General features: G+C 32.7%; 1 protein-coding gene across 1 annotated transcript; it reads right to left on the bottom strand.

The window, feature by feature from the left end:
* Positions 1-10,142: 10,142 nt before the first annotated feature.
* Positions 10,143-12,502, bottom strand: LOC110635028 (uncharacterized). Its single transcript, XM_021784215.2, has 4 exons — positions 12,109-12,502; positions 11,523-11,702; positions 11,129-11,370; positions 10,143-10,523 (listed from the first exon to the last, which is right to left on the bottom strand). The coding sequence occupies exons 1-4, from the start codon at positions 12,397-12,399 to the stop codon at positions 10,274-10,276; spliced, it is 963 nt and encodes a 320-aa protein (XP_021639907.2). The 5' UTR covers positions 12,400-12,502; the 3' UTR covers positions 10,143-10,273.
* Positions 12,503-25,591: the final 13,089 nt, after the last annotated feature.

The following is a 25,591-nucleotide window of genomic DNA, read 5'->3' as shown; positions in this document are numbered from 1 at the left end:
TTCAATTATAAAATTAAAATAAATCCTAACGTCTTTACCGAAATTTTGGCAGAGTCTCTCCAACAATTGGACCTAACCCCCTCGCAAGAAAAATGAATAAACAACAACACACAGGGCCTCAGGCCTACAATAACAATTATAATGCCCATCCGGGGCCTACAAAAATCATAATTTAGGTCCAATCCTCCAAACTCTAGCTCGGATCTCTAACTCCTCTACGGTCTAAATATTTATTTTCAGCATTTCAAAAATTATGAAAATATTTCAAGAGGTCCTCCACAGCATCCTTATGTTAATTAAAATTATTTTATTTAATTTTACTAAGTAAGAAATATTTTACATATTTATCAGCTAGCTTAGCCAAGGTAAAAATTTACATAACTTAAGTTTGGGATTACATTTGCAAATTCTACTACCTGGAACGCGTCCAGAATGTCTGAAAATACTAGGAATGACTGTAAACATGACCCCTTTATGGGACAGCCCACCGAACACCCAGACTAAGTTAAAAAATTGGTATTGAATGCTAGTGAGCTATCGCTAATCCAATCGCATCTAAACGAAGCTAAAAAATTGTTAATAATTATCATATAGTTATTTTAAATTTACGGGAATCAAAAAGTGTCAAAAATCTCACTAAGCGATTTGGACAGCCCAATGATTGCCTTTTTCAAACCATGTCCAATCGGAGCGTGACCGGTTCCATCTCAAAGATTTCGTCGCTCTGTGTTCAATGGTGGTCTTCGATTTCTGATAAATGATCGAATCGCAGGAAAAATGGCCAGAAAATTGCAAAACCCATATATTTTTTCTCCTTGTTTCGTGTGAAACTAGTGACTATAGGCAGTGCAGTTGGTCGAAAAAGCTTCTCCAGATGGAGAGGAGTTGATTGGAACTGGAGGGGTGGCGCTGATCGAAACGGCCGGATTTTGATCGGAGAGTTTCTCTTTCTCTTGCCGCCATTACTCAGGTGCCACCGCTGCCCGTGGTCGACTTGGCATGGGGATTTGCGGTGTCTCACCAAGACCGGTGCTAGTCACTGAAGGGAAACGAGAGAGAGAGAGAGAGAGAGAGAGAGAGAGAGAGAGAGAAAGTGAGGGGGAGAGTGAAATCAGGAAGAGAGAAAAGAGAAGGCGAGGTTCTATGTAGTTTTTGAATTTATTTTTTTAACTTTTAATTATCTTATTGGTCCCTAAACTTTTTATATATATACAATTAGGTTCAAAATTCTTTTATTATATTTAATTTAAATAAAAATTTAATAATAATAATGATAATAATAACAATCTAAAGACATTTAATTATTATTATTATTATTATTTAATCTTAAATAACTTTAATTGATTTTTGATAATGACAATATTATAAAAATTAAATTAAAATAATAATAGTAATAATAATACATGTAAAAAATAATATTTGTAAAGTAAAAATATCATTATTATGAAAATACTAATTTAAATAGCATGAATAAAATAATAATAAATTAATAGTTTAATGTTTTAAATATTTTCTATGTATATATATAAAAAAATTCAGGTTGTTACAATTATAATTATAAATATGACAAGTATTATTAAATTTATTATTAAACAATAATCTCAAAAAATCAAATATCCATTTCTTAACAATAAAAATTCCATGATTATATTTTAATTAAAAAAATTATCAGTAACCCAAAGATAGATAATGATATTAAAATTTTATTCAAATTAGAATTTTATTACTTTATCTTTTTAACATGTAGTAGAATTTACATTAACAATACTCATAGGGCAAACTTGCACAAAGAGAACCTTGAAATATATAAAGCAGGAGGCTCATGCCAATTACAAAACAAGACAATTCAAAATACAAGGCAATTTGATCCAATACTTAACCTAGTCTAGAACAAAGATCGAACTACCTATGCATCCTAGCCCTACTACCCACCTCTTTGCTCTAAGTAGGAAATGCCGAATCTCAATGAAATCAGGATTGGACTTCCCTTCTTCACTTGCAGAATTGCTAGCCGATTAAGGAGGGTGGCGCTACAAACTCATTGGTCTCTCAATCTTTTATAGTTAGGGGATCAACCTTTAGACAAAGAGGAAGAAGGATATACCCCTAGAGGAGCCAATGTCCATGCAAGGCTTAAAACCCTCCCTTCAAGCAAATGGTAGCTCCTAGACCCAGAATCTCAACAAATAACACATAACTTAACCACTTATAGCTCTCTATAAAACTAGAATGCAAACTACCAACCAGTTACAATAGAGAACTCGTGTTCAATAAAAGTATAGAATTAAGAATTTTAAATTTATAAAAATTGTAAAGTTAATTTAAATAATAAAAAATAATATATTATATTTTTAAGATTAGGAAATATCTATAAGAGAAGGATTTTATATTTTTAAATTATAAATATTAAATTTAATGATATACATTTTATTAGTTTATAGATTGACTTATATATAATTTCTATTTTTATGTAGATCAAATAAAAAAATGGGATAAATTATGTAGACGATACCCTAACTTAGGAGTACTTAAATAACAAGATATCTAAATTTTAATTTGTGACATAAAATTCTTTAATTTTTAATTTTAGTAATATAAAATCCTAACTTTCAAAATAGTTGATTTTTAAAATATTTATATTGATATGATATTTAAAAAATTGAAAAATTATATTTTTATTGATTGATAGTTTTAGATAAATAGATTATTGGTTATTAAAGTATTGATTTATGCAATTTAAATTATTAGAACTATTGATAAATGGATAATATATTTAATTTTTTCTTGATAAAGGTCAAATTAATAAAGAAATATATAAATTTTAATATAATAAATGTCATTTTAGCAAAAATAACTTAAAAACTCGCTATTAAATATTAAATATCAAAGAAGATTTTATATCAATTAAATTAAAAATTAAGAGATTTTGTAGCATAAATTAAAATTTATTTATTTTATTATTATATACTTCCAAATTGAGATATTGATAATATAATTTACTAAAAAAATATAATATTAAGCTTATATAGTCTGTTAATCATATTTTATAATTTCTGGCATTGAATGAAATGTGGGCTCAAAACACACTTCTATATTTACAACCCATATATCCACAACTCAGTCTCATCACACAGCCCCTCCTGGGCTCATCAAATCAATCATCCATCACAATATGTAAAATTTCAATTTAGTCCTTATAATTGATCATTTTTGCAAAAACTACCCAAACAAGCTCTAAAAATTCTAAAACTTTGCCCCGCGGTCCTTAGCAATATTACTAGTCTATTGCAAAAAGAATCATAATTTTCTGAGCTACCATTAATATTTTATGGATTTTTAATCTTATTTAAGCACTAGAAAATTACGAAAAAGTAAGGTTCGGGTTTACCTTTGCCGATTCTGACTTCGGGGACGCGCTCGGGACGTCTGACAATGGGGGGTAGCCAAAACCTCGGTCCAATTCAGAGACTTTTCCGATAATGGGTCTGTCTAACCAGAAATTCACAGATCCGGTCAACTGTTGAATTTCCGCGAATTGAGGATACCTACACGAAGCCCACAACACGGGGGTTAGTACATAAATTTTTCAGAATTTTCTAAGCTCATTTAATGCTCGAAAGACACTGCGAAGTTCCATGGGACCCACCAAAAAACGGTGTCGAAAAATTTTGAAATTTATATCCCCGCGAAGCTCTCGATGAGTGGAGTGCTCTGGTACTCTCGGTTTTCTCGTGGGATTCACGGTTTGCGAGAAATCTAGCCCGAAAGTCAAAATGGGCTAAAACTTTCCAGGCAAAAATTGGACAAACCGCTCGATGGATTTCGGTGTTCTTGGTGTCTATGGAAAAATCTCGACGAGTAGATGATTTTAGACACAAGACCCGGTCCAATTGGTGGCCGGATCGGCCAGATTTTGGCCGGGAAGCCGAGGAGTCGCACAAGGCTGCGTTATTTCAGGGCCATTTTCCGGCGTTCAGTCGCCTACCGTGGGGAGGCGAGGCGGCGCGCCGGCGAGGTGGGAAGGCAGGGGAGGTGGCGGCGTGACAAGGGGAGGAGGGAGGAGAGAGAAAAGAGAGAGAGAAGGGGAGGAGGTCGGGACGCACGGAAGAAAAGAGAAGAAGAAAAAGGAGCCGGTCCGATTCGGTTCGGTTCGATTCAGTCGATTCGATTCGGAATACAAAATTTTAAATTTTTACTTTGCCTCGGGACCGAAAACGAGGTCCAAAAATTCTGAAAAATTTCCAGAAAACTCAGAAAAATACGTAGACTCCAAATATATTTTTAGTTTTACCACGTGGTCTTTAAATTAATTTTTAAAAATCATCAAAGTTTATATTTTCAGAAAATCGAACCCAATTTTTAAAATCCGAAAAATCTCAAAAAAAATCCTAAAATTTGAATAAAATTAAAATACCAAAAATGCTCATAAAATAATAAAATTTAAAATTTTGGGGTGTTACATCAAAGATTTCGTCGCTCTGTGTTCAATGGTGGTCTTCGATTTCTAATAAATGATCGAATCGCAGGAAAAATGGCTAGAAAATAGCGAAACCCATATTTTTTTTCTCCTTGTTTCGTGTGAAACTGGTGACTATAGGCAGTGCGGCTGGTCGTAAAAGCTTCTCCAGATGGAAGGGAGTTGATTGGGACTGGAGGGGTGGCACTGATCGAAACGGCCGGATTTTGACCGGAGAGTTTCTCTTTCTCTCTCTTTCTCTCTCTTTGCTGCCTACTACTGTGTGCCACCGTCGTCTGGTGGTCGACTTGGCATGGGGGGGGATTTGCCGGTGTCTCACCGGCGCTGCTGCTAGTCAGCTGGAAGGGAAACGAGAGAGAGAGAGAGAGAGAGAGAGAGAGAGAGAAAGCGAGGGGGAGAGTGAAATCAGGAAGAGAGAAAAGGAGGGGGCGAGGTTCTGTGCAGTTTTTGAATTTATTTTTTTAACTTTTAATTATCTTATTGGTCCCTAAACTTTTTAGATATATACAATTAGGTCCAAATTTCTTTTATTATATTTAATTTAAATAAAAATTTAATAATAATAATGATAATAACAACAATCTAAAGACATTTAATTATTATTATTATTATTATTATTATTATTATTTTAATTTAATCTTAAATAACTTTAATTGATTTTTGATAATTACAATATTACAAAAATTAAATTAAAATAATAATAGTAATAATAATACATGTAAAAAATAATATTTATAAAGTAAAAATATCATTATTATGAAAATAGTAATTTAAATTCCATGAATAAAATAGTAATAAATTAATAGTTTAATGTTTTAAATATTTTCTATGTATATATACAAAAAAATTCAGGTTGTTACAATTATAATTATAAATATGACAAGTATTATTAAATTTATTATTAAATTTATTATTAAATAATAATCTCAAAAAATCAAATATCCATTTCTTAACAATAAAAATTCCATGATTATATTTTAATTAAAAAAATTATCAGTAACCCAAAGATAGATAATGATATTAAAATTTTATTCAAATTAGAATTTTATTGCTTTTTCTTTTTAATATGTAGTAGAATTTACATTAACAATACTCATAGGGCAAACTTACACAAAGAGAACCTTGAAATATATAAAGCAGGAGGCTCATGCCAATTACAAAACAAGACAATTCAAAATACAAGGCAATTTGATCCAATACTTAACCTAGTCTAGAACAAAGATCGAACTACCTATGCATCCTGGCCCTACTACCCACCTCTTTGCTCCAAGTAGGAAATGCCGAATCTCAATGAAATCAGGATTGGACTTCCCTTCTTCACTTGTCAGAATTGCTAGCCGATTGAGGAGGGTGGCGCTGCAAACTCATTGGTCTCTCAATCTTTTATGGTTAGGGGATCAACCTTTAGACAAAGAGGAAGGAGCCAATGTCCATGCAAGGCTTAAATGCAAGGCTCCAAGACCCAGAATCTCAACAAATAACACATAACTTAACCACTTATAGCTCTCTATAAAACTAGATTTGCTATATGAAACCCTCACTTTGAAGCTCCAGAGATTGGTGAACCAAACCCACAAACAACTATCTACAAAATTAAGCCTGAGTAGGAGGAAAACCCATAATCCAGCCAGTGAGGAAAATCATCAGGGAAGAGTATCAAACTCAATTAAACCGAGAAGAAACCAAGAAAGAAGACCAAAAATGAGAGAAATTTCTCTCTCCAAAAATTTAGAGAGTGTCTTAATTAGAATTCTATTTCTAATCTAACTATTTTAGCATGTTTTTATTTTAATGTTATTTTAATATTATTAAATTACAATCCATAGAATGCAAACTACCAACCAGTTACAATAGAGAACTTGTGTTTAATAAAAGTATAAGTATAATTAAAAATTTTAAATTCATAAAAATTGTAAAGTTATTTTAAATAATAAAAAATAATATATTATATTTTTAAAATTAGGAAATATTTATAAGAGAAGGATTTTATATTTTTAAATTATAAATATTAAATTTAATGATATACATTTTATTAGTTTATAGATTGACTTATATATAATTTCTATTTTTATGTAGATCAAATAAAAAAAATGGGATAAATTATGTAGACGATACCCTAATTTAGGAGTACTTAAATGACAAGGTATCTAAATTTTAATTTGTGACATAAAATTCCTTAATTTTTAATTTTAGTAATATAAAATCCTAATAACTTTCAAAATAGTTGATTTTTAAATTATTTATATTGATATGCTATTTAAAAAATTGAAAAATTATATTTTTATTGATTGATAGTTTTAGATAAATAGATTATTGGTTATTAAAGTATTAATTTATGCAATTTAAATCATTAGAACCATTGATAAATGGAGAATATAATTAATTTTTTCTTAATAAAGGTCAAATTAATAAAGAAAAATATAAATTTTAATATAATAAATGTCATTTTAACAAAAATAACTTAGAAACTCGCTATTAAATATTAAATATCAAAGAAGATTTTATATCAATTAAATTAAAAATTAAGAGATTTTGTGGCATAAATTAAAATTTATTTATTTTATTATTATATACTTTCAAATTGAGATATTGATAATATAATTTACTAAAAAAATATAATATTAAGCTTATATAGTCTGTTAATCATATTTTATAATTTCTGGTATTGAATGAAATGCGGGATCCATAGTAATTTTACACTATGTTTGGATACAAAATGAGGGAGGAAAGAAAATAAAGAAAGAAAAATATTTTGTATTTATTCTTTATTTTATTTGTTTGTAAATAAAAAAAAAATAAAAAAAATAAAATTTATTTTCTTTTATTTGAAAAGGGATAAGAGAGGAAAAAGTACTATTTTTATAAATTTATTATTTTACTCTTAATTTTATAAATTATTTAAAAAATTAAAATAAACAAATAAGGATATATAGATAATTTTTTACAATCAAATAATTTTACCTCTTAATTATTTTATTTTCTCTTTAAATTAGAGAGGAAATAATAAATATAAAATTAATAATAATAAATATAAAATTAATATTATTTTTCTTTCTCTCAATATTTTTATTTCATTTTTAAACATAAAAAAAATAATAATTTCACTTTATTTATTTATTATTATTATTATTTTTTTTCTCTTCCCCTTTCATATATCCACAAACAAAGGCTTAGAATCAAACCGCATGGGAAGAAAGAAAATTGATTCCAAATTCCATCACTTGACGATAACTGTGACATAGTTGGGACCCACCTTAGACAATGTCCTTTGTGGGTCCACTTTGTTTAGAAGCCAATTCAAATTACTTCCCTTTTTTTTTTTTACCTAACCTCACCAACTATTTCTTGGGGTTACTCAGTCAGTACTGCTCTACTTTGCAGCATCGAATATGATTGGCCCTTGCTTTCGCCTGAAAGCATAAAGAAGCAAGGCCAATTTTGGCTCACGGGTTTTTCAAAGTTCTGATTTCATTTACATTTTGTTTGGGAAATTTTTGAGGGAAAAGGGAAATAAATAGTGGAAAATAAAAAGTAATTTTTTAATTATTATTTAAATAAAAAGAGAGAAAAATAAATAGAGGAAAGAAAAGTATAATAAATTAATAATTTTATTTTATGTATTTAAAAAAAATTTAGAAAAAGATAATTTTATAATTTTGATGTATAAATATATTTTTCTCTCACACTTTATTTTTTTTCTAAATTAGAGAGAAAATAATAAGAGAAAAAAAAATTATTTTTTATCATCCCTTTATTATACCTTCTTTTCCAAATAAAGAAAAATATCAATCAATGTTTATGTTTTTTTACTTATTTTCCTACCCCTCTATTTTCTATACATCCAAACAACCAAAGGCTTAATTTCATTTCATTTCATTTTTAAAAATAAATTCTCATTTTGTTTGTGCCTTACTATGCAAAGATTTATTTAAGGAGAGTAGCATATAGAATATTCATGAAAGTTATCTTATTCAAAATTGAACTTAATTAATATATTCTGAATTATTTTAAATTTAATTAAAATTTATTTTTAATTACTTAAATTCATTTTAAATCTAGTTGTTATCACTTAAAAAGTATTCAAATTCATTTAATATTTGGAATAAGGTTCAATTTGCCCCTATACTTATTGAGAATGTTCAATTTTATCTATTTTTAATTTTTGGTCCAATTTAATTTATAAGTTTTGATTTATGCTCAAATTAACCTAATTAACAAAAATATCATTTTTTAATATTAAAATATAATATAAAAATAATTTATTTAATATTTTAATTATACAAATTATACAATATAAAAATAATATTTTAATATTTTTTTAAAAATATTTAATTATTTTATTTAAATAATATTAAAAAATGACTTTTGTTAATATTAAAATATTTTTTTTATATTGTATAATTAATTAATTTGTTTATATATCAAATAATTTATTTAAATAAATTATTTAATATTTAATTATTTTTTATATTAAAATATTATTTTTTATATTGTATAATTAATTAAATAAAATATTATTTTTATTATTCAATATTATTAATTGGAATAGTAATATTTTTTAATTTTAATTAACTATATGAAAATATAATTTTTTTTAACTTTTCAGTTTAATTAATAATATTGAATAATAAAAATAATATTTTTATTTTTATTAATTAAATAATATAAAAATAATATTTTAATATTTAAATAAATAATTAAATAATTGCACATTTTTGTTAATTGGGCTAATTTGAGCATTAATCAGAACTTATGGGTTAAATTAGATCAAAAGTTAAAAATGGACTAAATTGAATCTCTTCAATAAGTACATGGGTCAAATTGAACCTTATTTCTTTAATATTTTATATTTTAATTAATAATTTATATATAAAATATTTTTATTAATAATTTATATTTAAAATTTTAATAATTTTTTAAAAATATTTATGTGTTATTTATTTAAAATATAATATATAAAAATTTATAAATATTAATATAAAAAATATATATTATATTTAATTAATTATTTCTATAAATGAATTTAGATAACAAATACTCGATACTCAAAATCCAAACTTATTATAGAAATTGTTTATCCAATTTGAATAAATTTAAAATTTAATTATATACTATTTAAATTTATTCTATTAAAATTTGATCGCGTAAGATATTCGCAAACAACCAAGTTGTTACTCATCATAATTGTTACCATACCTAAATTTATTACATGGTTGATCATAATTGCACTCGTTTAAATATTAACTTTTTGATATATTTAAGAGTTTGTTTGGTCATGTGGTGCATAAAAGTTCAGACATCAAAGTACATATAGAAGCTAGCCTTCTTTTCCCTCCTAACCTTCCTTGCAAAGTTATATTTTGACCTCTTAAAATTAGTGTGCAGTGGTTTCTCCAAGCTTCCAATTCAGCATTAAGTTATATATTTTGGATGTTAAATAAAATTTTGGTGCAGGTCCAAAATATAAAGATCTTGAGAGTTCAACACATGAAACACATAAAATAGAAGAAATTTATGACGAGAATTGGGGGTTTTTATAAAATAAAAAATAATAATTTGAAAAAAAAATATTTTATTATTTTAGTTTTATTTTATTTTTAAATAAAATTCAATTTTTTTAGTTAATATATTTTAAAAAAATATTTTTTTAACGGCAACTCTAATATTAATGCCAAACAGACTATTAATGTCTCAAGTATCAATATCCTTATGAAAAGTGATACATCAACAAACTTAATTTCAGGAATTAGCACTTATTGAAGGTGTGCTAAACTATTTGCATAATTGATTCATTGATCACATCTTTGGTTTCTTGCTAAAAAAGGATAAAATTTCATTAGAAACTTGTTCAGCTTTCTCCTGCTGGATAAAATGGTGCCCATCAATGACAACCACTTCAAGGTTAGGTACAAAGCTCTTGAATATTTCTCCATTAATGTAGTCCTTTGTCCCAAATGATACAAACCCCAAATCCTTGTCACCAATTATCAATTTTGTAGGCACTGTAATTTTAGCTCCCTGCCATGCCCCAAGAAGCTCCCAGTTCCTACCAAAATTTGCAACTATAGTAAGTACTTTCAATTTTGCTTTGTATCTAAACAATTCTTAAAGAAGAAGCTAACCTAATGTATTATAAGGCTAACTGTTCGAGTCTCTCGTGAAGAACTTACAAAAAAATTGAAAAAGAATATATAATAAGAGAGAGTCAAATCAAATTGGTTTAAACCATTTTAATAGAGGCAATCCCAGAACTCAATATTCTTATTAAAGAATTTCACATGATATTAGGACAAGTTATACTACCTAAAATGCATGTGACATCGCCAAATGAGTTAGACTTTGATAAATCCCATTAGGTTGAGCCAAAAAGAAGAGACTGGACTCTAGTGGATGGTCCAATGCATCCAAGAGGAAGCTAGGCCAAATTGATTTAAATTATTTTGATGGAAGCAACCCTAAACATATGAATCTTACTGACAGTCATCTGTCCTATATGATGGGTAGAGGGAATTTCACGCAAGCACTAACTATTTTTTAGGTTCTTAATCTAATGGTATGAGTAATTTCAATTCTATTGATATCAATTCATTAGAGATTATTAGTAAAAAAAAATTTGAGTGATATGGAAATTGATGTTGGCAGATATCTTACAAGTCCATAGCACGGTAATAGTTCAGGGCCCCTGTGAAACCAGTTTTCTGAAACTTGCTAGCAGAAAATTGGAGCTCTTCTTCAGTAATCCATGGAGGCAACAAAGATGGGGTCTCGAGAAAATCTATAATCTCAACCCCTGGAGGTGCTGCTAGAAGATCAGGAGCATTGATCAACAGAAACTTCTTCAGAATTGTCACCGAGTCATACTTGGAGAAAGAATTTTCTGCTCCTCCAGGCTCCTGCAGTGCAAAAATCAATGAAATACTAACAAAGTACAGAGAATTGTAAAGGGCAATCCCAAGGCTACCAGCCTTTCCAGGCTCTTTTGCAGAGAGACTGTTTCCATTCAACTCATGGCCTTCTGATTATATAATTGGAATTGCATTGTTACCTGGAACTGGGAGATGTAGAAGCCTCGTCCATATTTAGTGAAGTAGTGAGAAGGTTTGAACTGTGGGGAACGTGGCCGATAAGGGACGCCTAAGTTAACGAGAGCCTTTACTCTATCTGGCCTGAAAAGGCAAAGGTGCCATGCAATTTCTGCACCCCAGTCATGTCCTATCACAAATGCCTGTCACATCAGGACCACATTCCTTAGCACTTTTGTATATTATCTAGCAATACATTAAAATTTAAGAAGAATTCTGCAATTTGGAAGCATCTCATTATAGTGGGTCCAAGATCAGATTTATATAATCAATGGTGATGCTGCTATGTTTCTGGTTTTCATCAAGCTTCACATCCCCTGTGCTGCATATTTATGCAGTATATGTTTCAAATAAATTGAAAATGCCTGAAAATTGTTTCAAATGAAGCATTTCTATCAAATCTTGAAAATTGACAGCATCCAACGGAAGAAATTGCAAATAAATTGGCTGTAAAGCCTATAAGAGCTAATGAAAAAGGACAAGATCAATTTGTTTATTCTAGTAAATTTATCATACAAATTGAATAATGATTAAAAAAAGAAAAGAAACCTGTTCTTGTCCAAGCTCATCAAGAAGGCCAATCAAGTCTCCAACTGTATGGAAAAGAGTATAGGAGGAAGGATCCTGAGGACAGTCAGAGTCTCCATAGCCTCGCATATCAGGTGCAACCACATGATAACCATGTGCCGACAAGTTATTAATCTGATGAACCCAGCAAGACCATAGCTCAGGAAAGCCATGAATAAGGAGAATAAGAGGTCCTTGGCCTTTCTCTGCTATGTGCATCCATATTCCATTAGTGTAGATCCTTCTGTGCTCTACTTCAAGACTCATGATCATCTTCTGCCCCTTCTTAATTACAGTGGTGCTGCTTATTACTTATTGATTAGTATTCAGAATTGGCTGGTGGTTTGGACGTTGACTTGGCGTTTGGAAAATTCAACTATACTGACATAAGAAACGTTGCGGATTAGATTACTGCCAAATGAATTGTCAAAGTATCTGGAGAACCTTCTTTACTTTTTCTTTTTAACCTAAAAGGAATCTAGTGGGCATTTTCAAGGTTTGTCCATTTTTATCTGCTTTATTTATATTTCGCAATAAAATGAAAAATCATATATAAATTTAATGAATTTCATCTAGTATTTTATATTTTATGTTTATAATAAATTATGATTAAGTAAAAAATTTAAATAATAAAAATAATATCCACTAATTACAAAATAATAATAATATAATGTGATTCGATTAGTCTATTAATTTAATTAAAACTTAATAAATGCAAATAAACTCAAATTCTAATTAACTAAGTTCATAAATAATTATTTAAATATCATTTATATAATATAAAATATATTTTCAAAATTATGTAAAAATTTTGCTTTCTTATCCAATATTTATTTCACTAACTATATTATTTTCTATTAAAATATATAATTTAGTGATGATTTATTTGTTTATTAACACATTTTATTAGTTATCAAACGCTTCTAATATAAATTTAACCTTATATGATAATAGATTTAATAATTATTAAATTAATATTTATATTAAAATTTATATATAATTAATAAAAAAATATATAATAAATTTACAAGTCTAACAAAAAATATATAATTTAATGATTGATAAATTTATTTTTATATAAAATTAATTTTATAATAGAGGACCATAATTTATTTTCTCTAGATATTATTGAAAATAATTAACTGTTGGATAATGATTAATCAAATCCCATTAGAATGATTAATTAATTTAAATAATTAAATTAAAGTTCAAAAAATTTATTTAAAAAAAAATTCTCCACAATTCGATTTCAACCCCTAATATATCAAAAGAATCACTTTTAAAATAAAAAGGGAAGTAAGAAATATCCGGTGCAGAAGGCCTAAAGCAACACAACCATGAGCCCATCACCATCTCGAAGCCACTGAATCCCGGGCCGAATGGCCCAAAAGTCTCCGTTCTCTACAGTTACTAAGGTTTTTGAGATTTTAGGTTCTGTGGCTCTGTGCAGTGCAACTGTTGAAACTGTAGTCAATTCAATTCAACAAAGCATTTATCCCAAAAATTTAGAGTCGATATATGGATTCGCTTTTGCACTTTAAATGATTTTGGGTTAAATTCTCAGAAATTTGTAATGCTTATAGGTCATGTTATACTACTCTCTCCAAGTTAATTTACCCTTTTTTTTTTTCTTTCTATCCTGTGCTACACTTGTCTGAGTATGTTTACGCTTCACATGACCAAACCACCTCAATCTCCTTTCTCTCAACTTATTTTCAATTAGTACCACTCCTACCTTTTTTTTAATACTCTCATTACAGAATTTATCTAGTCTAATACACCCACTCATACATCTTAATATTCTAATCTCTGTAACTCTTATCTTAGACTAGACTGCATACGACTACTTCAATACCCAATACTCACTAACATATAACATAGCCGATTATAGTACTACCATATAATATAATCGATTATGACTGTACTATAAAATTTTTCTTCCACATTATTGAAAATATTGCGAAAACATAAAAAAAATACCCGTGACACGTTCTCCACCTCGACAGCAACCGTTGAAACTGTATTTTAAAATTTTTCCCCAAAGTGGGAAAGAAAAGAAGAAAATACGACGGAAAGTGGCCATGAAGGATCAAAAACCAAACACAGCCCTACTACCGTGTTCGTTTCTAATTTGCCCTGCTCTTTCACTAACTCTCAGGTACTTTCTTTCATGTCCTGTGTTTGTTTCCTGAGCAAACCGCAGAAGTACATATGAATTTTCGAATTTTGAAGTTTTAAACAAACTGTATAATGTAGCTATTTAATGGACCGATCGCTTGTTTGTGCGGCTTGTCGTTTGCTTTTGCTTGAAAGACATTTAGCGGTGTCGGACCAATCAGGCGCTGCTTTATGGATACACAGAAGGGTAAGCAGAGCTGATTATAAGTGAAATTTTCATTGAATTTATGATTCTTTTTGTTATATGGTTTAAAAGTATATTGGTATCAGCTTTTATTATATGGTTTTGGATTGCAATTTCGTAACAATAAGTTATTTGCTTTCTTTTCATCTTTACAGGCTCATCTGAACACCGTGGTTTTGGTTTTGTTCAATTGTAAGTTTTATTGCTACATTTTTTTTTCCTTCCTCAATGATTTTTCTGCTCATTTCCTCTCTCTCTCTCTCTCTCTCTGTGATGTTAATATTCTATGTTTACTTGATTTGTCATCTGGGATGGTATTTAGAAGAATCTTCATTAATATTTTTGTTGTGTTATTTGTGTGCATTTCCAGTGCTATTAAAGAAGATGCTAACCGTGCCATTGAGCTAAAAATGGTTCATCCTTTGGAGGTCAGAAAATTGCTGTTAAACAAGCTAAGAGTCGTGCTTCCCAAGAGTAGCGTCAGGCAAAGGCGGCTCAAGGTTGATTTGATTCATTAGTTTTGGTCTTCCTGAGTTTTCTTTAACCTTATCTGGTTCTTACTTTTTTTATTTCCTTTTTCTTTTTGGTTTTTAATATTCTTCGATAATTGCATATGAAAACAATTTACTATTATGCTGAATATGTTCTGTTATTAATTTCTTTTTCTTTTCCCAATCAGTGGATGACTTAGATGGTGCAACAAAGACCAAGAATGATGCCATTTCTAGGGTAGATAAGGATGCTTCAAACGCATCCGAATCAGGTTAATTGTTATTGCATGTTTTGTCAAAATGTTCATTATTCATAATTTTTTTTTTCAATATTCATAATTATTTAGCGTTTTTATCTGAATATGATAATTTTAGCAAACATTCAGGGAAGCATCTGAAACCAGGACAAACAGTGAAATTTGTCAATGAACTAGACAACAAAGAGAGTTGTTCTGAAAAGTAAAGGTACTTAATTTTCTTAGGTCTATTTGGTTTTGTTGTTTGAATTATTGTTGGGAAAAGCACTACATTGAATATTTTAATGAAAGGAAGTTAAATTTAACATGTAAATTTATAGCAATGAATTTGAATTGATAAGAGGATTGATCATGCTGCATTTTTTTATTCTCAATTATATTAGAGGTATTTTTTTTCGTGATACAAGTTCTATCTTGCATGATATTTATGTCATTCATCAAAAGACTGCATATGATTTTTTTTTCCTTAATTGTCATAAGGGGTTGCTAGGTGTTAGGGAGCTAGAAGTTTGGGATGTAAATTGTAATTTTCAAGGACTAAAAGAGATATTTTGTATTTAGTTTCATTTAATAATATTAGGGGCGTGATGGCTCAAGCATAGTGATGTGTCCTCCTGCCACATCCCATTATATTCCTAACGCTCTTTAGGGGGGAGTAACTAGTTCACTATCGTAGAGCGACTAGTATAGCTAGCCACTGGCATGGTGAGTTTATATTCTGTTATTCCTTGTAGGTTCCCCTCTGCCTACAAGTGATGTAAGGACAGCCGATTTAACTGTATTGATTGTGATAAATGAATAAGAGAAGTAGCCCATTCTTGATATATTTGTATCTCGTTCTTTATTATACTTGAGATTGCTTATTCATATATGATGCTTATGATCTTTTTTCCAATCGGCTTGTGAAGCCATGCTAATATACTCATTATGTTGAACAGACCATCGGGGATTTCTCTCGGCTGACTCGTCTTGAAGGAGTGTAAGCCAAGTGCCGCACGGTCCCAACTGATTGCTAAAACCTAGGTTCGTAACAGTTGGTATCAGAGCAACCACTGATCCGTGGATGGTGGAAAGCATGAAAGAATCTACGGTGCATATATTACCACCTTAGACGAAAGGGATCGAAGTGATTTCACTAGAGGTAATTAATGTTGATTGTCATGCCAAGCGCTCTAAAAGGAGTAGGCTGGGTGATTGAAGTGATTTCATTAGAGGTAATGAATCCTACACTGATTGTCACGCCAAGTGCTCTGAAAAGTAGGCAGGGTGATTGAAGTGATTTCACTGGAGGTTGTTGTGGAACGTCAATCACTATATTATTTCTTTATATATTATATTATTTCTTTGTCTATTCTGTATCCTGTATTCCTATTTAGGATTTCTTATTTAGGATTTCTTCCTAATTAGTAGAACACAATTATAGGAATCAATTATATATATATACCCATGTACAGATTAATTGAAATTAAGGAGAATCATCTCTTTCTACATGGTATCAGAGCAGGTCATCTATCTAGGGTGACTATTTGTTTTCAAAGACTCACCAGAGAGACCTTGGCACGACCTGCTTTCGACTGATTAATATCGCCGGCGTCGCCTCAACCCCCTCATTCCACCACTGTGTGCTGTTGTCTGATCCAGTACACCATTAAAGGACTTCTTGGGTTTGGCTCTCAGATCCTATTTCGGTATTTGCTTGATTTGTGATTTTGGGTTATTTTGCTGCTGTAAACACTTTGGATTAGAGATTCGGTTAGTTTTCTTTGTCTCAACAAATGGCAGACAATAAGAATATTATTTCTGATGTGATTCCGGTGATGACTAAGATCACGGAACACAAACTTAATGGTTCAAATTATCTGGAGTGGAGTAAGACTGTTAGGGTCTATTTGCGTAGCATTGATAAGGATGATTACCTTACTAAAGATCCACCTACTGATGATACACAACAAACTTGGCTAAGAGAGGATGCTCGGTTGTTTTTGCAGCTTCGGAACTCGATTCACAGTGAGGTAATTAGTTTAATTAATCACTGTGAATTTGTTAAGGAATTGATGGATTACTTAGATTTTTTGTATTCTGGTAAAGGGAATATTTCACGTATTTATGATGTTTGTAAGGCATTCTACCGTACTGAGAAAGAGGATAAGTCTCTCACAGCTTATTTTATGGATTTTAAACGGGTATATGAGGAACTTAATGTATTGTTGCCTTTTAGTCCTGATATGAAAGTTCAGCAGGCCCAACGAGAGCAACTGGCTGTTATGAGTTTTCTTGCAGGCCTTCCTTCACAGTATGAGACTGCTAAATCTCAGATTCTATCTAGTTCTGAGATTTTCTCTTTGCATGAACCGTTCACACGGGTCCTTCGTACAGAAAGTACCCAATCTTCACAACCTACCAGTGGTGCTCTTATTGGCCGTAATCCAAATGGACAACAAGGTAATAGAAGAGGAAGTAGAGGAGGAATTACAGGCAACAGAAGTAATCAGTGTAATGGAGAGGCTAGTTCTAATCAGGACTCAAGATGAGTCATTTGTTATTATTGCCATGAGCCTGGCCATACAAAATATAATTGTCCGCAACTACAGAGAAAAAATCAGTGATCACAGATGGCAAATATGGCAGCAGAGAATTCTATAGTATCTTCCTCTGAGAAAACTATTTTGGTATCTGTAGAGGATTTTGCACAGTTTTCTCAGTATCAGGCATCTCTAAAGCCTATTAGTTCCCCTGTCACTGCGATCGCTGAGTCAGGTAAATCAACTACATGCCTTATGTCTTCCTCATCCAAATGGGTTATTGATTCTGGTGCGACAGATCACATGACAGGTAATTCTAGTCTTTTATCTGCTTTTCAGTCTAATCTCACTTCCTCTACGGTTACTTTAGCTGATGGTTCTACTTCTTGTGTCATGGGTTCTGGAACTGCAAACCCGACTTCGTCAATTTCTTTGTCATTTGTTTTGTGTCTATCAAAATTCTCTTTTAATCTACTTTCTATCAGTAAACTTACTCGTACCTTAAATTGTTCTGTTTCCTTTTTTCCTGACCAGTGTTTGTTTCAGGATCTTACGACGAAGTAGATTATTAGTAGAGGACGTGAGTCAGGTGGTCTCTACATTCTGGAAAATCATATACCGCGGTCGCTTGTTTGCTCCAGTACCTTAACACCTCTTGAAGCTCATTGTAGATTGGGCCATCTTTCTTTGTCTACTATGAAGAAGCTGTGTCATCAGTTTCGGTCTATATCAGTACTAGAATGTGAGTCGTGTCAGTTTGCAAAACATCATCGTTTGCCTTCTGTGTCTAGAGTCAATAAACGGGCTTCCTCCCCTTTTGAGTTAGTTCATTCTGATGTTTGGGGTCCTTGTTCTATTACTTCTAAAACTGGATTTCGTTATTTTGTTACTTTTGTTGATGATTACTCTCGTGTTACCTGGTTATATTTAATGAAGAATCGTTCTGAGTTATTTTCTATCTTTTGTGCCTTTTGTAATGAAATCAAAACTCAATTTAATATTTTTGTGCGCATATTAAGAAGTGACAATGCCAAAGAATACTTTTCAACATAATTTCAGTCTTATATGACACAAAATGGTATTCTTCATCAGTCTTCCTGTGTGGATACCCTATCCCAAAATGGCGTGGCCAAAAGAAAAAATCGGCATCTTCTTTAGGTAACTCGTGCTCTTCTTTTTTAGATGAAAGTTCCTAAACACTTTTGGACGGATGCAGTTTCGACGGCATATTTTTTGATCAATCGTATGCCGTCTTCTGTCCTTAAAGGGGATATTCCTTATACTGCTTTATTTTCTACAAAATCTTTGTTCCCTGTTGAACCCCGTATTTTTTATTGTACCTGTTTTGTGCGTGATGTTCGTCCACAGATTACTAAATTGGATCCAAAGTCTCTCAAATGTGTCTTTTTTGAGTACTCTCGGCTCCAAAAAGGGTACCGCTGTTTCTCTCCTACTCTTAATCGTTATCTTGTTTTTTGCAGATGTCACATTTTTTGAGTCCACTCCATTTTTTCCTCCATCATCTGTGTATGAGAGTCAGGGGGAGGAGGATGATCTCTTAATATATACTGTCCAACTAATGTCTAGTCCTCTCCCACAGCCTGATCCTTCTGTCTCTAGACCTACTCGACCTCCCGTTGTTCATGTTTATTCTAGGAGATTGGAGATTCTTGACTAAGATCCTCCACCAGCTACTTCATTGGGAGATCCTGTACCTCATACTGATCATGATTCTGATCTAGACTTACCCATTGCTCTTCGTAAAGGTAAACGTTCATGTACTTACCCTATCTCTTCTTTTGTTTCTTATAATCAATTTTCATTTGGTTCGCAGTGTTTTTTCACTTCTTTAGACTGCTCCTATCCCTACATCACTGGTGAGGCACGTCTCATCCCGGGCCGTGTGTCCGCTATGTAAGAGAAAATGGAGGCTTTAGATGCTAATGGTACATGGGAACTGTTGCCTTTGCCCACTGGTAAGAAAGCTATTAGTTGCAAATGGGTATTTACAGTAAAGGTAAATCCTGATGGTTCTGTGGCTAGATTAAAAGCACGCCTTGTAGCAAAAGGATATGCTCAGACATATGGGGTTGACTACTCTGACACTTTTTCTCCTGTAGCTAAACTTACTTCTGTTCGCTTGTTTATCTCTTTAGCAGCTACATATGATTGGCCCCTGCACCAATTAGATATCAAGAATGCTTTCCTTCATGGTGATCTTCAGGAGGAGGTGTATATGGAGCAACCACCTGGGTTTATTGCTCAGGGGGAGTTGGGTAAAGTTTATAGGCTTCGAAAGTCTCTTTACGGCTTGAAACAAAGTCCTAGGGCCTGGTTTGGGAGATTTAGTGAAGCAGTATAGGAATTTGGTATGCAAAGAGTAAATGTGATCACTCATTATTTTATAGGCAATCTGAGGCTGGTCTAATTCTCCTGGTAGTCTATGTGGATGACATTGTCATCACTGGGAGTGACTCTGCGGGTATTTCATCTTTTAAAACCTTCCTCCAAACTCAGTTTCAGACCAAAGACTTGGGATTGTTAAAGTATTTCTTGGGTATTGAAGTTATGAGAAGTAAGAAGGGTATTTTCTTGTCTCAAAGAAAATATGTCCTCGATTTATTGACAGAGACAGAAAAATTAGGTGCTAAGCCTTGTAGTGCACCAATGACTCCAAATTTACAACTGTTAGTAGGAGATAGTGAGTTGTTTGAAGATCCAGAGAGATACAGGAGATTGGTAGGAAAATTGAACTACCTTACAGTCACTTATCCTGACATTGCTTATGCCGTTAGTGTGGTAAGTCAGTTTATGTCTTCCCCAACTGTTGCTCATTGGGAAGCCTTGGGACAAATCTTGTATTATTTGAAGGGCGCTCCAGGAAGAGGTCTGTTATATGGTAATCATGGGCATTTGAATGTTAAATATTTTTCAGATGCCGACTGGGCTGGATCTAAGGTTGACAGGAGGTCAACTACTGGATATTGCGTTTTTGTTGGAGGAAATTTGGTGTCTTGGAGAAGTAAGAAGCAGAGTGTAGTTTCTTGATCTAGTGCTGAATCCGAATACAAAGCCATGGCACAATCAGTATGTGAGGTGATGTGGATACTTCAATTACTAGATGAGACAGGTTTTAAGACCTCCTTGCCTGCGAAATTGTGGTGTGATAATCAAGCTGCTCTCCATATTGCTTCTAATCCGGTGTTTCATGAGCGGACCAAACATATTGAGATTGATTGTCACTTTGTTCGTGAAAAGATTCAACAACAGATCATCTCAACAGGACACATCAAAAATGGAGAGTAGTTAGTAGATATTTTTACAAAAGCTCTGAATGGAGCTAGGATTGACTACATTTGTAACAAGTTGGGCCTAATTAACATCTGTGCTCCAACTTGAGGGGGAGTGTTATGGAAAGTCAATCACTATATTATTTCTTTGTATATTATATTATTTCTTTGTATATTCTGTATCCTGTATTCCTATTTAAGATTTCTTATTTAGGATTTCTTCCTAATTAGTAAAACACAATTATAGGAATCAATTATATATATATATTCCCATGTACAGATTAATTGAAATTAAGGAGAATCATCTCTTTCTACAGAGGTAATGAATGCTCTACTAATTGTCACGCCAAGCACTCTGAAAAGGAGTAGGCAGGGTGATTGAGTTATATATTGATTGAGAATGTGGGGGTGTTACACACTTCTTTACTTGCATCTTTTGGAGAAAGGTTAATGACTCCAAATGGGGGTGCTGCATACTCCATCAGTGCATCTTTTGGAGAGAGGATAATGACCCCATGAAAATTTTGAGAGGGCTTGCAATAGAGCTTGAGTTAGTCTGCCTCACCCTTTGAGCATTGAGAAAAGCGCATTGACGCATTGGAAGAGAAAATTTAATATCTTTGGTTGTGGTAGCCTAGCTGTATAGGGTGAGGGTGAGCCAATAGAGCTTGAGGCCACCCAAAATCCCATGCTCGCAGAAAATATCTTTTGGTCATGGTGGCTAAGCTTTCTAAGGGTGAGGGTGAGCCAATAGAGCTTGAGGTCTCCCAAGATCCCATTTCTTTTTTTTTTTTTCCTACAGGAAAGATTAGTTGGGTGACTTTAAGAACAAATGCTAGACTTTGAGGCAGTGGCCTATCGTGTAAAAAGGTACCGTGGAAAATTTTCTTGTAAGAGCTACCAATAATTGTAATGTGAGTATGAAGTAGGTAAGATTAAAACCAAAAGGCTTTTGGTGGTACTCGCAATGCGAGAGAGGTAAAATAACTTCTTATTTGATATGAAATTGTATTCCAATGCTACTCAAAAATTATTTTGATGAAGACAGGTTAAAAGATAATGCCAATGTATTTGGCTAATCGATGCCAAACTGTGGTGGCGTGATAAAGTGGAAAAAATCATAGCAGAATCAGAAGCGCCATTTTTACCTTGAGCAGGTAGCACTTAACACAATGCGAGTTAGAGGAAATACGACAGATAGATTTAATCCAGGAATATGTAAGGACTTTTGCAACTCTCATGCTAAGATTGCAAGAGTATGGTAGAAGCAGAAATGCTATTCAATTTTTTAACAAACTTGAAATTTTGGCAAAGAATGAGTTGATGAGACAAAAGTGAAAAAGCTCAATAAGAGCTCGATCATTGTAGAAAAGTCTAGATAACCGCCTATCAAATGGGGCAAGAATTTGAGCGGGGGAGCAAAATGGAATAACTCCATTCTTAGAGGAATAAGGGGAGACAGGCTAACCAACCTGGAAGATAACAATGTTCCACAAGACCATTGGATAATCAGTACTAGAGATCAAACAACTTAATAGTAGCTGAGCTTAGAATATCAAAGTGTTTTCTTTTGCATTGGAGGACATTGTGTCTTGTAATGTTCCCACAAAGGTGTTTCAATGTCTTAAAAGCCATCCTAGAAGAGGAGAAGGGTCCCAAAAAGAGAGAACAGAGGAAGGAAGATAGTGCTCCATCAATGGCAGATGCCATCTGCTCTTTAGAGCCTTGGAGAAGCAAAAGCTGAAATCAACTATTGAACAGGGGTCGATGCATATTGGTCTATGTATCAATGAGAAAGCAAATAGGGTTTTAGTGGACATGAGAGCCATTGATAAGTTGGTGGTAGAAGTGACAGAAACACGACTCAAATTTGTCCTTGCTTGACAGGGGACCAACCTAGTGTAGTGCTAACAAGTTTTATTGTCATATGAGAAAGGAAAGTGATATTGATTCTTCGATTCGAGGAAGGTGTTAAGCAAGCTTAAGGAAATTGATGTGTGTGGGAAGGATGAATCCAAAACCACATGTGTGACATGGTATAAGTATCTTTAAAATTCTGGTTATACCTTTTTAACTAACAAATGCTTTGGATATCTTTGTACTTCAATGAACCAGGTATTTTGCATTTATCTCGACAAGTTGTGGTGGTCCACCTTGACGATACCATAGTGTATAAGTAAACTCTAGAGGAACATCTCCGCTTTGCTTTGAGAAGTTGTAAGGGAATAAGCACTTTTACAAGAGAGAGAAAGGCGTTTTGAAGCAACCAGAAGTCCAAGTTCTTCAGGCATATGTTTAACCAAGACAGGATTCCTCAAGCATACCACTTCATAAAGAAGTAAGAAGCAAGACGCAGGGATTGCAATACTTTATTTGGAGTGTCATGGAAAGTCAATCACTATCTTATTTCTCTGTATATTATGTATTTTGTATTCATATTTAGGATTTCTTATTTAGAATTTCTTCCTAATTAGTAGAACACAATCATAGGAATCAATTGTATATATATACACATGTACAGATTAATTGAAATCAAGGAGAATCATCTCTTTCTACATGGTATCAGAGCAAATTTTTTTTTTCCCGTTTGTTTCTGGACTGAAATCCACTGTTACCCTAGGTCATCTATCTAGGGTGACTATTTTTTCTCACCACCTAGCTCAGGAGAGACCTTGGCCGCTGACCTACTGTCCTCTCTGATATGGTCGCTAGAATCCAAGCGCGTGAGGCTCACGCGTCCAACTCAGGTTCTCGCCGTTTCTTCACTCGCCGGCACATAGAGGCACGTCCGCTTGCCATTTCAACTCCGATCAGCATTGCCAGTGTCGCCTCAACCCCCTCATTCCACCACTGTGTGCTGTTGCCTGATCCAGTACACCATTAAAGGACTTCTAAGGTTTGACTCTCAGATCCTATTTCGGTATTTGCTTGATTTGTGATTTTGGGTTATTTTGAGGCTGTAAGCACTTTGGATTAGCGTTTCGGTTAGTTTTTTTTGTCTCAACAAATGGCAGACAATAAGAATGTTATTTTTGATGTGATTCCGATGATGACTAAGATCACGGAACACAAACTTAATGGTTCGAATTACCTGGAATGAAGACTGTTAGGGTCTATTTGGGTGGCATTGATAAGGATGATCACCTTACTAAAGACCCACCTACTGATGATACACGGCAAACTTGGCTAAGGGAGGATGTTCGGTTGTTTTTGCAGCTTCGAAACTTGATTCACAGTGAGGTAATTAGTTTAATTAATTACTGTGAATTTGTTAAGCAATTGATGGATTACTTAGATTTTCTGTATTCTGGTAAAGGGAATATCTCCCGTATTTATGATGTTTGTAAGGCATTCTACCGTGCTAGGAAAGAGGATAAGTCTCTCACGGCTTATTTTATGGATTTTAAATGGGTATATGAGGAACTTACTATATTGTTGCTTTTTAGTTCTGATGTGAAAGTTTAGCAGGCCCAACGAGAGCAATTGGCTGTTATGAGTTTTCTTGTAGGCCTTCATTCAGAGTATGAGACTGCTAAATCTCAGATTCTCTCATGTTCTGAGATTTCCTCTTTGTATGAAACGTTCACACGGGTCCTTCGTACAGAGAGTATTCAATCTTCACAGCCTGCCAGTAGTGCTCTTATTAGCCATAATCCAAATGGACAACAGGGTAATAGAAGAGGAAGTAGAGGAGGAATTACAGGCAACAGAGGTAATCAACGTAATGGGGAGGCTAGTTCTAATCAGGACTCAAGAAGAGTCATTTGTTATTATTACCATGAGCCTGGCCATACAAAAGATAATTGTCCGCAACTTCAGAGGAAAAATCAGTGATCACAGATGGCAAATATGGCAGCAGAGGATTCTACAGTATCTTCCTCTGAAAAAATTGTTTTGGTATCTGCAGAGGATTTTGCACAGTTTTTCCAGAAAACTGCTTACCTTTACGAAGAGCAATGGGTAAGTCTAGGTCACAATCATGATCAGTATGAGATACAGGATCTCCCAACGAAGTAGCTGGTGGAGGATCTGAGTCAGGAATCTCCAATCTCCTGGAATAAATATGAACAACAAGAGGTCGAGTAGATCTAAAGACAAAAGAAAAAGGCTGTGGGAGAGGATTAGACATTGGTTGGACAGTATATATTAAGATATCATCTTCCTCCTCCTGACTCTCATACACAGATGATTGAGGAAAGAATGGAATGGACTCAAAAAATGTGACATCTGCAGAAACAAGATAACAATTAAGAGTAGGAGATAAACAGCGGTACCCTTTTTGGAGCCGGAAGTACCCAAGGAAGACACATTTGAGAGACTTCGGATCCAATTTAGTAACCTATGGACGAACATCACGCACAAAATAGGTACAAAAAAAAATACGGGGTTCAACAGGGAACAAAGATTTTGTAGGAAACAAAGCAGTATAAGGAATATCCTCATTAATAACAGAAGGCGGCATACGATTGATCAAAAAACATACCGTAGAAACTGCATCCGTCCAAAAGTGTTTAGGAACTTTCATATGAAAAAGAAGAGCACT

Source organism: Hevea brasiliensis, unplaced genomic scaffold (genome assembly GCF_030052815.1).
Source record: "Hevea brasiliensis isolate MT/VB/25A 57/8 unplaced genomic scaffold, ASM3005281v1 Scaf1, whole genome shotgun sequence".
Classification (NCBI taxonomy): domain Eukaryota; kingdom Viridiplantae; phylum Streptophyta; class Magnoliopsida; order Malpighiales; family Euphorbiaceae; genus Hevea; species Hevea brasiliensis.
This window is presented reverse-complemented; position numbering and strand designations above follow the sequence as displayed.

Excerpts from the sequence above, each read along its gene's own strand:
- LOC110635028 (XM_021784215.2), bottom strand. The coding sequence starts at position 12,399 with ATGATCATGAGTCTTGAAGTAGAGCACAGAAGGATCTACACTAATGGA. Across the intron at positions 11,371-11,522 it reads TCTACATCTCCCAGTTCCAG|GAGCCTGGAGGAGCAGAAAA; the intron begins GTAACAATGCAA and ends TTTGCACTGCAG. Across the intron at positions 10,524-11,128 it reads TATTACCGTGCTATGGACTT|GAACTGGGAGCTTCTTGGGG; the intron begins GTAAGATATCTG and ends AAATTTTGGTAG.